The following is a 12287-nucleotide window of genomic DNA, read 5'->3' as shown; positions in this document are numbered from 1 at the left end:
CTTCTTTTTTTTTTTTGTTTAAGTCCATTCCGTACTCCGGAAAAATCCCACCCGTATTTTCCCCCATTCCGTTTTCCAGTGGAAATCCAGTCCGGGTTTGCCCCCACCCCCCTAAAGCGGCCCCGGGACGCCCCGACAGAATCAGCCGGGTTGGAAAGGGCCTCTGAGATCATCAAGTCCATCCCTTCTTTTTTTTTTTTTTTTAAGTCCATTCCGTACTCCGGGAAAAATCCCACCCGTATTTTCCCCCATTCCGTTTTCCAGTGGGAATCCAGTCCGGGTTTGCCCCCACCCCCCTAAAGCGGCCCCGGGACGCCCCGACAGAGGCACCGCAAGGTGTGAACCCCCCAAGAGCCCGTGTGAACCTGTGTGAACACCAGAACAGTGTTTTATTTACTATAACAAACACAGAGGATCCTGATACAATGAATTTCTTCCCAAACCCTTGTACCTCTGCACGCACACAAGGAGTAAGTGCAGTGCAGTACCGAGCATGGGGCACTGGTGTCCATCCCAGATGGGTGTGAAGCAGCCACGTTACTGTATCGGTTCATGCATTTAGCTGTGCTGCTGGGTTTATATTGTGGGCGTTTACTGTCAACTGGCTTAAAAAGAAATGCAGCTTTTCTTTTTAAATATATCAAACCTGACATTTTATTCACTTTTTGGGTTCACTTTTTGAACTCTGTATTTGGATGGTGTCAGAAGTTTGGCTAATGGAATGAAAAGGAGTCAGGGTGTGGCTGCATCCAGTCTTAGCCCCAGACTTTGGCAGCAGTTTATGTTTAAAGGATTATATATGTGGAATTGAATGTGTGACTTTGTCTTGGCAAACCAAGTATATTTTATGAATAAATGAGTTATTTTATTAATGATGGTAACTATTAGACTAAAAGACCTTACTCAGAATTATTTACTACACAGTACAGATAATTATAACTATGAATACGGTGCCCTATTTACTGAAGCAATATTGAAGCAATGCTATTAAAGCAAGCAAAATAATTATTAAGTAGAGATTGATGTTACTCACCCATAGCAATGGCCGTGGGTAAATCCTGAACCGCCCTCACCCTCGCCCTTCTCCATCCATCCCTGGTAACTTTTGCAAATAGGGTACAGTTCAAGCTGCTTTACCCCCACTTAGGCAGAGAATCCTGCTACAACTTTCTCTCCAGAATTTTAACTCTGTGACTGAGGGTTACAACTCTCTCTGGACACCAGGAATACCATGATCATCCTTGCAGCTCCTGGAGCTCAGCTCAGCTTTGCCTGGTATGGCAGGGGACCTCACTCTCCTCGGCTGGATTGTGGCAAGGGGAGGGAGGGCAGAGCTGGGCAGGAAAACAAGATATTTCACCGTCAGCCTGGGATGAATTCCCGGTGGGATGATGCTGGCATGGTGCTAATACAATAATGTGGCTCTGCTCATGGGGAGAGAGAACCAGATGCCGATTTGGAGATGCAATGGGATAAATGTTTGCCATGGCCGTGGCAGGGAAGAGTGCACTCAGCCCTGGGCATCAACACTGCTGCTCTCCAGTGGGATCTTGATCCTGTCTGACAAGGCATTGCAAGCAGCCTGGATCCAGCTGGTCTGGTTTATCCGATCCCAGCGAATGGATCCCTTTGGGATCCCTCTACGGTGCTGGGGATGCCATCCCATCCAGAGCAGGGGGGCTTTAACTAAGCAGAAATGAAAGGGACAAAAGACATAGGGTACCGTAAGGCACCCCATCGGGATGGGGGACTTCCTTCCACTCCAGGACAGGCACTTGTAGCCCCACAGCCCCCTCCCAGTGCTGCTCATGGAGCTGGAGCTGCTCAGCTCTTCTCCTCAGCTCCATCCTCGCGTACGGAGCCGGCTGAGCGCTGCAATTCGGCTGCTGCCTCCGTGCAAAGGGCAATTACAATTTGTCCTTTCATTGCTGGCACCATTTGGCTTTGGTTCCTTGAATGTCTTCACGTCTAATGATGGGAGCAGCTATTTATCTCCACGGAAGCACGGTCGGTCAGAGCCAGCTGCTGTATGGCCCTTCAGCTTTAAAAATAGCTTTTATTCGCCTCTCTGTTAACACTGTCCCTCTGGTTCCTGAAGATGCTTCGGCTCCCGAGATCTCCTAAGGATGCTGATGAACAGGAAATGGTAATTTTGCACATTGGGATGCTGAGCAGAATCTGCTTTTAGCAGCTGCAGGCACCCCTTAATTAAATCACCGGGCTCGGCAGGGGCTCCCAGTGGTGTTGCCGTGTGCCCGTTGGCACAGCCTGCCCCGAAACCGGGCTGAGGAGCTGCACAGCAGCTGTGGAGACTGGCTGGGAAGCTGCTTATAAAATATTTCTTCCCCCAGGCGGGTTTTTAATTGGCGAGCTGGGGTTTGGTTTGCTTTGCTTCTCTCGGATTAGATGTGACTAATTGGGATGGGGGAAAAAATTAAGAATTTTTATGCATAGCCAGTTTTAAAGCAGGGAGGGTTTGAAAGGCACTGTAATACCTGTCCTTCCAGAGGATGGCTGGATGGCCCAGCACAGGGACAGTGCCTCTGGTTCAAGGCTGCTCCTGGTTTTCTAAATGTTTAAAAGGAAAAAAAGAAGGAAAAATGGACTTGCTGGCCATAGAGGTGGGATGGGTTGTGGTCCTGCACAGCTTCAAAGCAGGCAGCTGGTTCCTATGCAATCTCCTAATTTTTAGGCAATTAGAAGGAGAATTTTAAGTAGCTTTGATGTAATTACTTCTGTCCCCCTTTGGTTGAATCCGCACAAGCTGGAGGATGGTGCTCCAAAGGCCAGCAGCCAGACAAGCTGGCATGGGTTTCCTGAAGGTCTTTGCTTAAAATCTGGGTCCATCCTGTATTTTCTAATAGCACTGGTTCAGCCATGAAATCCCATAAAAATTACCACAAACCAAACAAAACCGCCCCAAACCTGTTATTTCTGTAGATATTATTTCTGTTTTCATGTCTTTCTGTAAATGAAAACCACTTCTGCTTTTGGCTGTGGGTGAGCACTCAGAAGTGCCACCAAAGTAGCAAAATCTGACTGGAATGTAAAAAAAACCCCATATATCTTTATACCACTCTAGTTAAAAAAAAATAAAACCCCCCCATATAGTTTTATACAGGTTATATAAATTAAAAAAAAAAAACCCTACATATTTTTATAGGGCCGGATATATCTATCTAGCTACAACCTCAAAAAAAATAGCTAAAAAATTTAATAAGTAATAACTCAAATACAATCTCAAATATCACACCTTTTGTCATAGAAAGTGTATAATATGTTGCACAAGGATATATTTTATATATAATATATATTATATATTATATGGCTTTTATATGTTACGTATTATAAATTAAATAGTATATACTTTTTATTACATATTTTATGTTCAAATTTATAGTGTATATTATGTATTGCATAATTTTATATTATACATTATATGTAATGTAAATAATGAAATATATTGTCTATATATGTAATTATTATAATCATACATTATTATATAACATATATATAGCATATAATATATAATGTATAATAGCATATATGTTATATAATATATAATATAAATAAAATATAACACAAAATATAACGATGATAATATGAACATATACATTATGTATGTTATACTATAACACAGTAATATATTATTGAATATTGATAAGATTATTATTATATAATAATATAAACATTATATAATGGATAATAGATAATATATATTATGTACTATATATTATCTGTAAATGACATATTTAATGTTATATAATATTATACATGATGCATACAATATTTTTTGCTGTGTGGGGGAGGTGGTGTGCCTGTGTCCGGGTGCCGGTCCCCGGTGCCCCCCCGGTGCCAGCCGGTGCCCTTGCCTGTGTTGCAGCACGTACGGGGAGCTGACCAACTGCACGGTGCTGATCGCCGAGAGGCTCGACTGCTACTGGCCCAACCGGCAGGTGGACGAGTTCTTCGTGGCCGTGCACAGACAGTACTTCAGGAACTGCTCCCCGTCCGGGCGGGCGCTGCACGACCCCCCCAACGCCGTCCTGTGCCCCTTCATCCTGCTGCCCGTGCTCGTCACCCTGCTCATGACCGCGCTGGTGGTGTGGAGGAGCAAACGCAGCGAGGGCATCGTGTAGGGAACGCCCTGCGGCCAGCCCAGGGGAGGGACGGGGGGATCTCCCCTGGAACGTGCCTGGTTTTTTGGGAAGACCCTGGCAGAGGAGCATCGCGGAGGGTACCAAGCTCTGGAAGCAGAGACAGCATCGCCACTGCTCCTCTTCACCAGTACCCTCTGTGCCACACCCCCGGCGGTTTCCCAGTGAATGCATCATTTAAGACAGGGTTGTTGGGCAAAATGGGATTCTGGGGGCCAGTGAGGCTGTCATGGACTGCCCAGGCAACTGGGAGTCCTCCTGGGATACCGGGGTGCACCACTCACCCCAGGCATCAGCACTGCTCTGCTCCGCCTTTCCCAACTGCTTCCTCCCTGGCAACCCCCAGCATTGTGTGCCAAGAGAGAAGAATTTTTAAAGGGAAAAAAAAAAGCACAAGGAAAGGGGGTGTGGGGAGTTGAAATCCTACTGTTCCCGCAGTGCCGGTGCAGCATCGACGTGTAACCGCGAGGCCGGCAGGTCTGGGCGCAGAGAAACCTCCACGGCTTCCTCTTTTTGTCCTTTTTTTTTTTTTGTTCAGCACACTTGGAAAGGCATCTTTTCCCTCCGTCCCCAGCCCAAGGACAAGGCCTGCACAGGGTGGGTTTTGCCTGGATGACGGGCAGCAGTGGATGAAAGTTGGCGCTGGGAGCTGGTGGCACTGGTGGTGACCGTGGCAATGCCCCAGGGGGCTAATGAGGAATGGGAATAAGGTGCTTTTCCTATCTAAATAAATAAATACCTACATAAACCAGGTGCCTGTCTTTGGTGCAAGTCCTCAGCTCTCACCCCTTCTGTGAAGGTTGAAGTCAAAGGCCCCCCCTTAATGCCCAGAGGCCACCCCAAGTGTTGATCCCCACCCCATGGGCACTGGGAGGGGGATGGAAGGGCTGCCCCTGAGCCAGCAGGGTCCCTGGGGATCCCTAGAGGGGGGTTCCTGGGTGTGGGTGGGCAGGTCAGGGGTCCACCCCTTTGGCAGCATCCAGGAGTGGGGTCACATACCTTAGTGGGAGACTGGGCAGCACCTGGGATGGGGTGGGACCCCCAACCCTACCACTGGTCTCCGCCATCCCCAACAGGTCTAGACCGCTCCAGACCCCTTCAGTACCTTGCTGGCTCGGGGTTCCCTGGGGAGACCCAACTGCTATTTACCACTGGCTCTCACATTTCCCAAAAAGCCCTCCCAAATGGACAAGCCAGGCAGTGGGGGACACAGCCCTCTGCCTAACCCACCCAGCCTTCTAACCCAAACCAGTCTATGATTCTACCAATATACACAGAAATACATATAAATACACATATATTTATAAATTTATAACCCCCCCCCAGCTCCTTGTGTTCAGGAAAAATTAATTCAGTTTATTTTCCTGGATGGTGAGGTGATGGGCTCTTGTAGGATGAGGATGAGGTGTAACATTTTCCTGGCCTTGTGCATCCTGGCTAGGCACAAATCAATGCTCAGGCCTTCCTGCTCAGGGAAAGGAGGACTCTCAACATCCCTTCAAAGAAAAGATTCTAAGTGTTGGACCACTAGAAAGACAGGCTAGAAGGCACAATGCACAAAACACCTTACTCTAATAGTATTTAACAGTATCCAAACTTTATTATTCTGCTCATCTCCTCCAGGCAAGCAAAAACACAGGGAAGGATTTTAACAGCAGGATTGTTCTGGAGGTGGGGATGGGCTTTGAGAGCTGCAGCTCTAAGTTCTATTCTCTGGTACCCCAAACCTGCTGCCTACCCTGGCACAGCTTTCCTGGCTCCTGGAGCAGCACCCTGGAGTTGCTCTGCCCTGGTGCATCTGCAGCGGCTTCCCGGGACAAGTTGGGAGCTAGGCATGGATGACAGCCCAAGAAATGGGGACTCTGACCCCTTTTCCTGAAAGATGGAAGGTGATAACACTACCAGGGTGCCACTACAGCAAGGATTACTCATCTTCATTACAGAAAACTGGTTCAGAGTTTTCAGCTCAAAAACAAGAGAATTCTTCTGATGTATTTCTGGATGTATTTCCCAACCTTTCTATTTTTGTGAGTGTTTCACTTCTTACCTTCCCTGACATTTCTGTTTGGGCAGCAAAGATCTCTCACTGCAGTTGCCTGCTTAAAATAATAGGCTGATCCATGTTTCACTGTGAACAGACACAGTGGCACTATTATCCTCAGGCAAAGCTCTCCTCCTGCATCCCAATCCCTGCATTTCATCTCCCTACTTTCCCAGACCTCCAGTAACAGCTACAGGAGCCTGTGAAGCTGTAAGGGAAAAGGCACAGGGAAAACTTAAAACATGCAAAGTTGTACTGTGCTTACAGTTTGCACCCCAGCTCTGCCACCATCTCTCACGATGGAGATTATTTTGATTTCTTTCAGCGTCTGCAGAGGAACAGCAGGAAAGAATGAAGGGGGGGAAAACCCAACAGTTGATGCCCAAGTGTCACACACACACCTGCTCTGTAAAAAACCACACAAACATTTATTTCTATGGTTTATAAAAGCTCGAATCGGTTCCATCACCTCCCTCTGCGTGATCCCAATCCCGGACGATGCCCAGGGAGCTCTGGCACACGGACTGAAGTGATTCCTGAGGTACGTGCTACTCTCTCCTGCAGGCTCCCTGTTCACACACACTGTGTCTGCCACACAGCTCCTCACAGAAAAGGCAATTACAGCATCAACATCCTTTCCAGTCACTGAGAAAGCCAAGCGTGCACGGATGGGGTGTGGTGTATTATGGGTCCCAGCTCCATCATTCCCTTCCAGTGCAGGAATCTGGAGAACACAGTTAGGTGTTCTGCAGGTAATGGTGCCTGAATTTACTGTTGTCAGATCAAACAGCATCTCATGCTCCCTCACCACATCCAGATCAGAAAGCCAAAGGTAGATTTCTTAAAAAAAAAAATCTCCCTTCCATTAAATTTTTACAGAAATATATAATATATATGTAATTTTTACTAGTACTAAACATTTACTTAAGTTACCCATTAGCCTGTATTTCTTTTAACTACTTCACACAATGAATAGAAACAAAAAAAAATACTGTAGCCCAAACAGGGGCTGAAATTAACAATGTAAAAATTCCAAACTGTGACAAAAACATACTTACATTAAATAGCATTGAGAATTTCAATACCAGAAGTAGAATCTCATTTTGCACTTGCATTCTGGCAAGCTCTAAGCCTCAGCTGAGTGACTCTTGGGAAAAGCTCATATTGTTTCTGCTCATCGAAGGCAACAGTTTTGTGATTTGGTTCACAGGAGACCATTTATTGCCAACTCCGAGTGTTCCAAAACCACGCCACCTTTTCTGTTTGGGTTTGTTTTCCTTCCCCCCTCCAGACTAGGCAAGAGTTAAAAAAAAAGTGTAATTACAATTTCTATAGTGATTTCTTTAACTTCTCAAGCATATCTCATCAACAGGATATACAGTACAGTTCAGAAGAGTAAACATTTTTTAAAAGGAAGCAAACAACTTTTTCAACCAACAGACACAATTTCTTGCTGTATTTATGCTGAACTCTCCTTTGAACATGGACAGGTTATGAAGTTAGTTTTTCTTCTTCAGTACAACATGGACACAGGACTGGTACAATCCGGGCTGGTTTATTGTTGTTGTTGAAGTTAAGGACAACTCTAGTGTGGAAGCCATGGTCCTGCCATCCTTCTCCCTTCATCATCTCGCGTAGCGCTTAATGTAATCTTCAACTTTATTCCGAAAGTCCTCCTAGAGGGAAGCACAGGCACGGTTACCCTGAGCACAGCAGAGACGGATTCCTGTGGGACTGTGCACTGGTGGATTCCCACACTGGCACTGGTAGGGTGAAACTGCCACCAAGGGAAAGGTCCACTGCTCTCCCAGACACCCAGGTTCTGACGGTCCAGTCCTTGCTAACAGGTGTCCACGTTCTGACAGGGATCCTCCGGGGAATGCACTGGGCAAAGAGTTTCCCATGGAAACGGAGTCTGACTGTTCTATAACCTCTGTATCTAGGGGAAAACACACAGTTCTGGTACTTCATAAAGCACAGAGATGCCGAGCATGAGAAATTCTGGCATGATGTTATCCCTGTCTAAACTGGGATGTCAGGGCAATGCCACATTCCTGGTATGTTATTCCGAGCCTGAACCTTGCCTTCTGTGCCTACAGCCTGGTATTAAGTATGTTCCACCCAAACACACTGAGGCACCCGTGCTCCAGAGTCAAGTGGGGCTTTCACAGCAAAGTGCATTTTGCTTGATTTTCAGCTCCCCATTTTGTGTGCTGCTAGAATATAAAGCAGGAAAACCTGGGAAATTTATGTACTCACATCTGTTTAAAAAAAACCTAAAAAACCAATGTATGCAACAGATTAAGAGGTTTTGAACACTGTCCTGGTGTGCTGGAGCTGCCTGGTGAGCAGAGCCAAGGCTCTGCTTTTACTAGAAAGGGCACAAAGTCCCATTGCCACAACCTGTGGAATCACAAGGCATGGTCCTGCTTCAGTGTCACTTCTCAGCTCCAGGTTTGCTGACATGTAAAACGACACTCTTTGAACACAAACTGTTCTGGTACAGATCACTCAGCAAAGAACTGCACATCACACCAGGACAAAGCAGTAATATGGCCTTTTTGCCTTAGTAAGCCTTGGAATGTATCTATACTTCCTTGGCTCCAACACCACGCTTCAAACACCTACACGTCAGCTCCCTTTATCACAGTTTGGTTTTCTGCCACTGAGTTTTTCTACCAGTGAAAAGATAGTTTATCCTATGGTTAAAGTCCCAAATCACAGGATCAAAGAACTATGATCCACCAGAAAAGCTGTTCACAATTTCGATTGCCAGCTGATAAAGTGCATCACAGAGATTCCCATGAACTATATGCAAAGTGCTCTGAATCTCAAAGGAGTTTAAAACGCAGTTTAAGGCCAAAAATATTGTATCAAAAATATAAATGCACTTTAGGGGAAAAACACCCTCTGCTAAAGGCTCTTCTCAGGAGAGTTATGGATCTGAGCTTCGGCAGAAATAAATGCAGAGAGCAGAAGTGAGAAGAAATCACCTGGAGATGCCTGACACCTTGGCACCAGGAGCTCTAGGTGTGGTGAGCAGCCCTGCAAGCACTGACTGCTGATAGAAGCCAGGGCTGCAGAAATCCCTTTCCTCCTTAGGGACAGGCTGCCTGCTCTTCTTAGGAGAAAGGAGCACCTATTTTGGCACAATATGGCACCTACGAAAGGCAATATTCTGTGTAGTGACTTTTAAACTCTGCTGCAAGCACACATATTTCCACGCTTGTACAACTGTTAAGTGCGTTAAAAAACTAACACTACAGAGCTAATACCATCTTCATTTTAAATGAAATTTCTAATACCAGGCAATTTCAAGCTATAGATGAAAGTTATGATAGCTGAGTATCACATTAAAATGTCACAGATCTCTGGCTGCCCCAGGCAAGAACCACCTCTACGTACCTGGAGTCTGTTAAAATACCACCCAAACAAAAAGAAAATTGACCTTTTGAATTTGTTTTCAGCTCTGATACATTGTGGACTACCTAGATGCAAACTAACTCATCACAGCAAACAATGCAGGAACACTCATTTACTGGTTATTTGTGCCTGCTGTCAGCCTGGTCTAGGGCACTCACAACATTGGAGCATGTTGGTCACAACACTGCACCTGACAGATGAAACCTTTCGGACTCCTCAATGGCTTACTGGCTTTAAGCTGGAAGAGGGTAGATTTAGGTTGGATATTAGGAAGAAATTCTTGCCCTGGCACAGGTTGCCCAGAGAAGCTGTGCCTGCCCCATCCCTGGAAGTGTCCATGGCCAGGTTGGACTGGGCTTGGAGCAACCTGGGCTAGTGGAAGGTGTCTCTGCCCATGGCAGGGGGTGGGACTGGATGAGCTTTAAGGTCCTTTCCAATCCAAACCATTCTGTGAATCTATTCATTACTGGGGTACAGAGCTAAATATCAGGGTGCCAGCCATAAAGGCAGTAAGATCCACCTTGGCAATAACGTTGATTTTTTACAATAACCAAAACAGTGACACTTCCTAGTAGTTTTTTCCTCATTTTACAACCATCCAGGGTCTCTAACACTTGCAGTTACAATTCCCAGTGTTGTGGAAACTTAATTAATTAACTGAGGGCTTACTGTATGTTATTTCCTACTCTTGTGTCTCTCCAAGAGATGGGTCACTAAAAGAAATTGGGAACAAGAATAAGAAATACCCCTGGACATGCAACAGGGCCAACTGCACCTTCCTCTGTGTGCAGTATCTGAGAGCAGTGCAGACAGCTCAGCACCCTTTGCTTTTTCATCTGTACCTTTATGGGGTTAGTAAACATGAAGAGGGGCTCTCAGCAGTGATTTAACAAACACAAGACCTCAGTAAAGGAGGAAGGCTCCAGAAATCCACGCTGTCACTCAGGCAGCCTGGGATGAAGGATCTAGTGCTGGCAGGAATATATTAACACAGCCATCCCTGGATGTGAACCTGGCTGCTGAACAGAAGGTGCTCATCCCAGAGCTGACACTCCATCTTCATGTGCCATATGGCTCAGCAGCTCCTGATTAATAGGGAGCACTTCTCTCTGTGCACATCTGTTTATGTGCAGCACTGAATAATCAAATGCAAAAAAATTAATCAAAGCAGCACATATCTTGCATTATAAAGAGATGCATACAAAATCCTGCTAGGAATGCTCAGGGAAAGAAAAAGGACTCATCCCTTCAAGGGCAGATCCTAAGTGTAGGACCACTAGAAAGACAGGCTAGAAGGCAGGTTGCACAAAATATCTGCTCTTATTAAAAAAACAAAGCCTACCCCTTGAATGGAGCTTGTGTCCCGTGGGAGACTCTAAGGAACTGTACCCAAGCCCGGCTCTGCATTAGTGCCCTGGAGCCCAAGCATCCTTTGATGCCAAGACAGATGAGAAAAGCATAAAGTCCTGTGGTCTGATGGTGAGAGGGAGAAGAGTCAGGAGGTTTGCTGCTGGAACTCCCTCCCATCAAAGCAGCTCTTGTCAGTGGCCATTTCTGCTCCTGTCAGACCCTGAGCAGAAATGGTCACTGACATGACTCCTGACCCTCACTGACCACAGCTGAGGGGGTGGTCGCTGTGCCAGTGGGGCTCCTGCCACATCCCTCTGGACCTGGATCACATCCCACTGCTAGCCTGGCTGGAGGCACAGCTGCCTGCCTCTACACCAAGTAGTTTCCCATGCCATCAGAGCCATCAGGCCAAATACTGATGAACGGGAGAGGGCTGAATGTCCCTGTAGAACAGAAGCACAGATGGTGTAACACATGAAACTTCACCAGAAACGACTCAGCCAGTCATTAAACCCTGACACAGACCATTGGTGAGTCCTGGAAACACCACATGGAGGAGCTTTTCAAAGGGGAAATCTAATTTTAAACTACCAGCATTTGCCCTTCATCAATCTCACTGTACTGTAAGGGCAGATAAGGCTGCCCTTGGGTTCTCTGGAGATGTGCTGTGGAGGAATGAGGCTTGGGTTTCTGTCTGGGAGCAGTACCTGCCACACTGCCTTAGGGGTAGAGAGGTCTGTGCCTGAGCCAGACCTCCTCTGTGCAACACAGCCCTGGGATTTGGGGACAGAAATTAGACACTGGCCTCGTGGGCAGAACGGGAAACAAACCCCTCAGAATGATGGTCACCTCAGGACAGCACAGAAACAGAACAGGACCTGTTCCAAACAGGTCTGGTTTGGACCAGACCCAAAGCAGCTCTGCAGCACCCTGAGCTGTGAGAGGTGAGAGGGAGAACACAGCAGTACATCAGTACCCTGTGGGAAGTATTTGCTACGTGAGTAATGCTGGTCAAATCCTTGCTTCAGTTGATGAAAATCAGATGGGGACAATCAATCAAAGGGAAACTCAAAAAACATCAGTGGAGGAAGAATATGAAATATAAATCATGGCATATTTCTGAGCTGAGAACTGGCTACAGTAGAGACTGTAAAGCTAAAACATATCCCACAGAAACTGTCCTTCGTATTTCAACAAAGAGGTTTAGTAAATAACCTTTAAGCAAATACCAAATATATATAATAAACAGGACAAGGAGAAATGGTTTTAAACTGACAGAGAGCAGGGTTAGATGAGGTATTAGGAAGAAATTCTTG

The 12287-nt window shown here is 46.1% G+C and overlaps 2 protein-coding genes across 5 annotated transcripts in view; one reads left to right on the top strand and one right to left on the bottom strand.

Moving 5' to 3' along the window:
- RAMP1 (receptor activity modifying protein 1) overlaps window positions 1-4905 on the top strand; it is a 26266-nt gene extending 21361 nt beyond the window's left edge. For both annotated transcript variants that reach the window (XM_017828568.1, XM_017828566.1), the window contains exon 3: window positions 3884-4905. In XM_017828568.1, the coding sequence (XP_017684057.1) occupies window positions 3884-4139 (256 nt within the window). In that variant the 3' untranslated portion in view covers window positions 4140-4905. The remainder of the gene's footprint in view (window positions 1-3883) is intronic.
- Window positions 4906-5732: 827 nt separating this feature from the next.
- Window positions 5733-12287, bottom strand: part of UBE2F (ubiquitin conjugating enzyme E2 F (putative)) — a 66246-nt gene continuing 59691 nt past the window's right edge. For 2 of the 3 annotated variants that reach the window (XM_017828559.1, XM_017828560.1), the window contains one exon: window positions 5733-7874. In XM_017828559.1, coding sequence (XP_017684048.1) covers window positions 7824-7874 — 51 coding nt within the window. In that variant the 3' untranslated portion in view covers window positions 5733-7823. The remainder of the gene's footprint in view (window positions 7875-12287) is intronic. The other variant, XR_001876962.1, reaches the window with a different exon arrangement.

Source organism: Lepidothrix coronata, unplaced genomic scaffold (genome assembly GCF_001604755.1).
Source record: "Lepidothrix coronata isolate B3197 unplaced genomic scaffold, Lepidothrix_coronata-1.0 Scaffold149, whole genome shotgun sequence".
NCBI lineage: Eukaryota > Metazoa > Chordata > Aves > Passeriformes > Pipridae > Lepidothrix > Lepidothrix coronata.
Note: the sequence above shows the minus strand (reverse complement) of the source record. Positions and strands in the feature narration are given on the sequence as shown.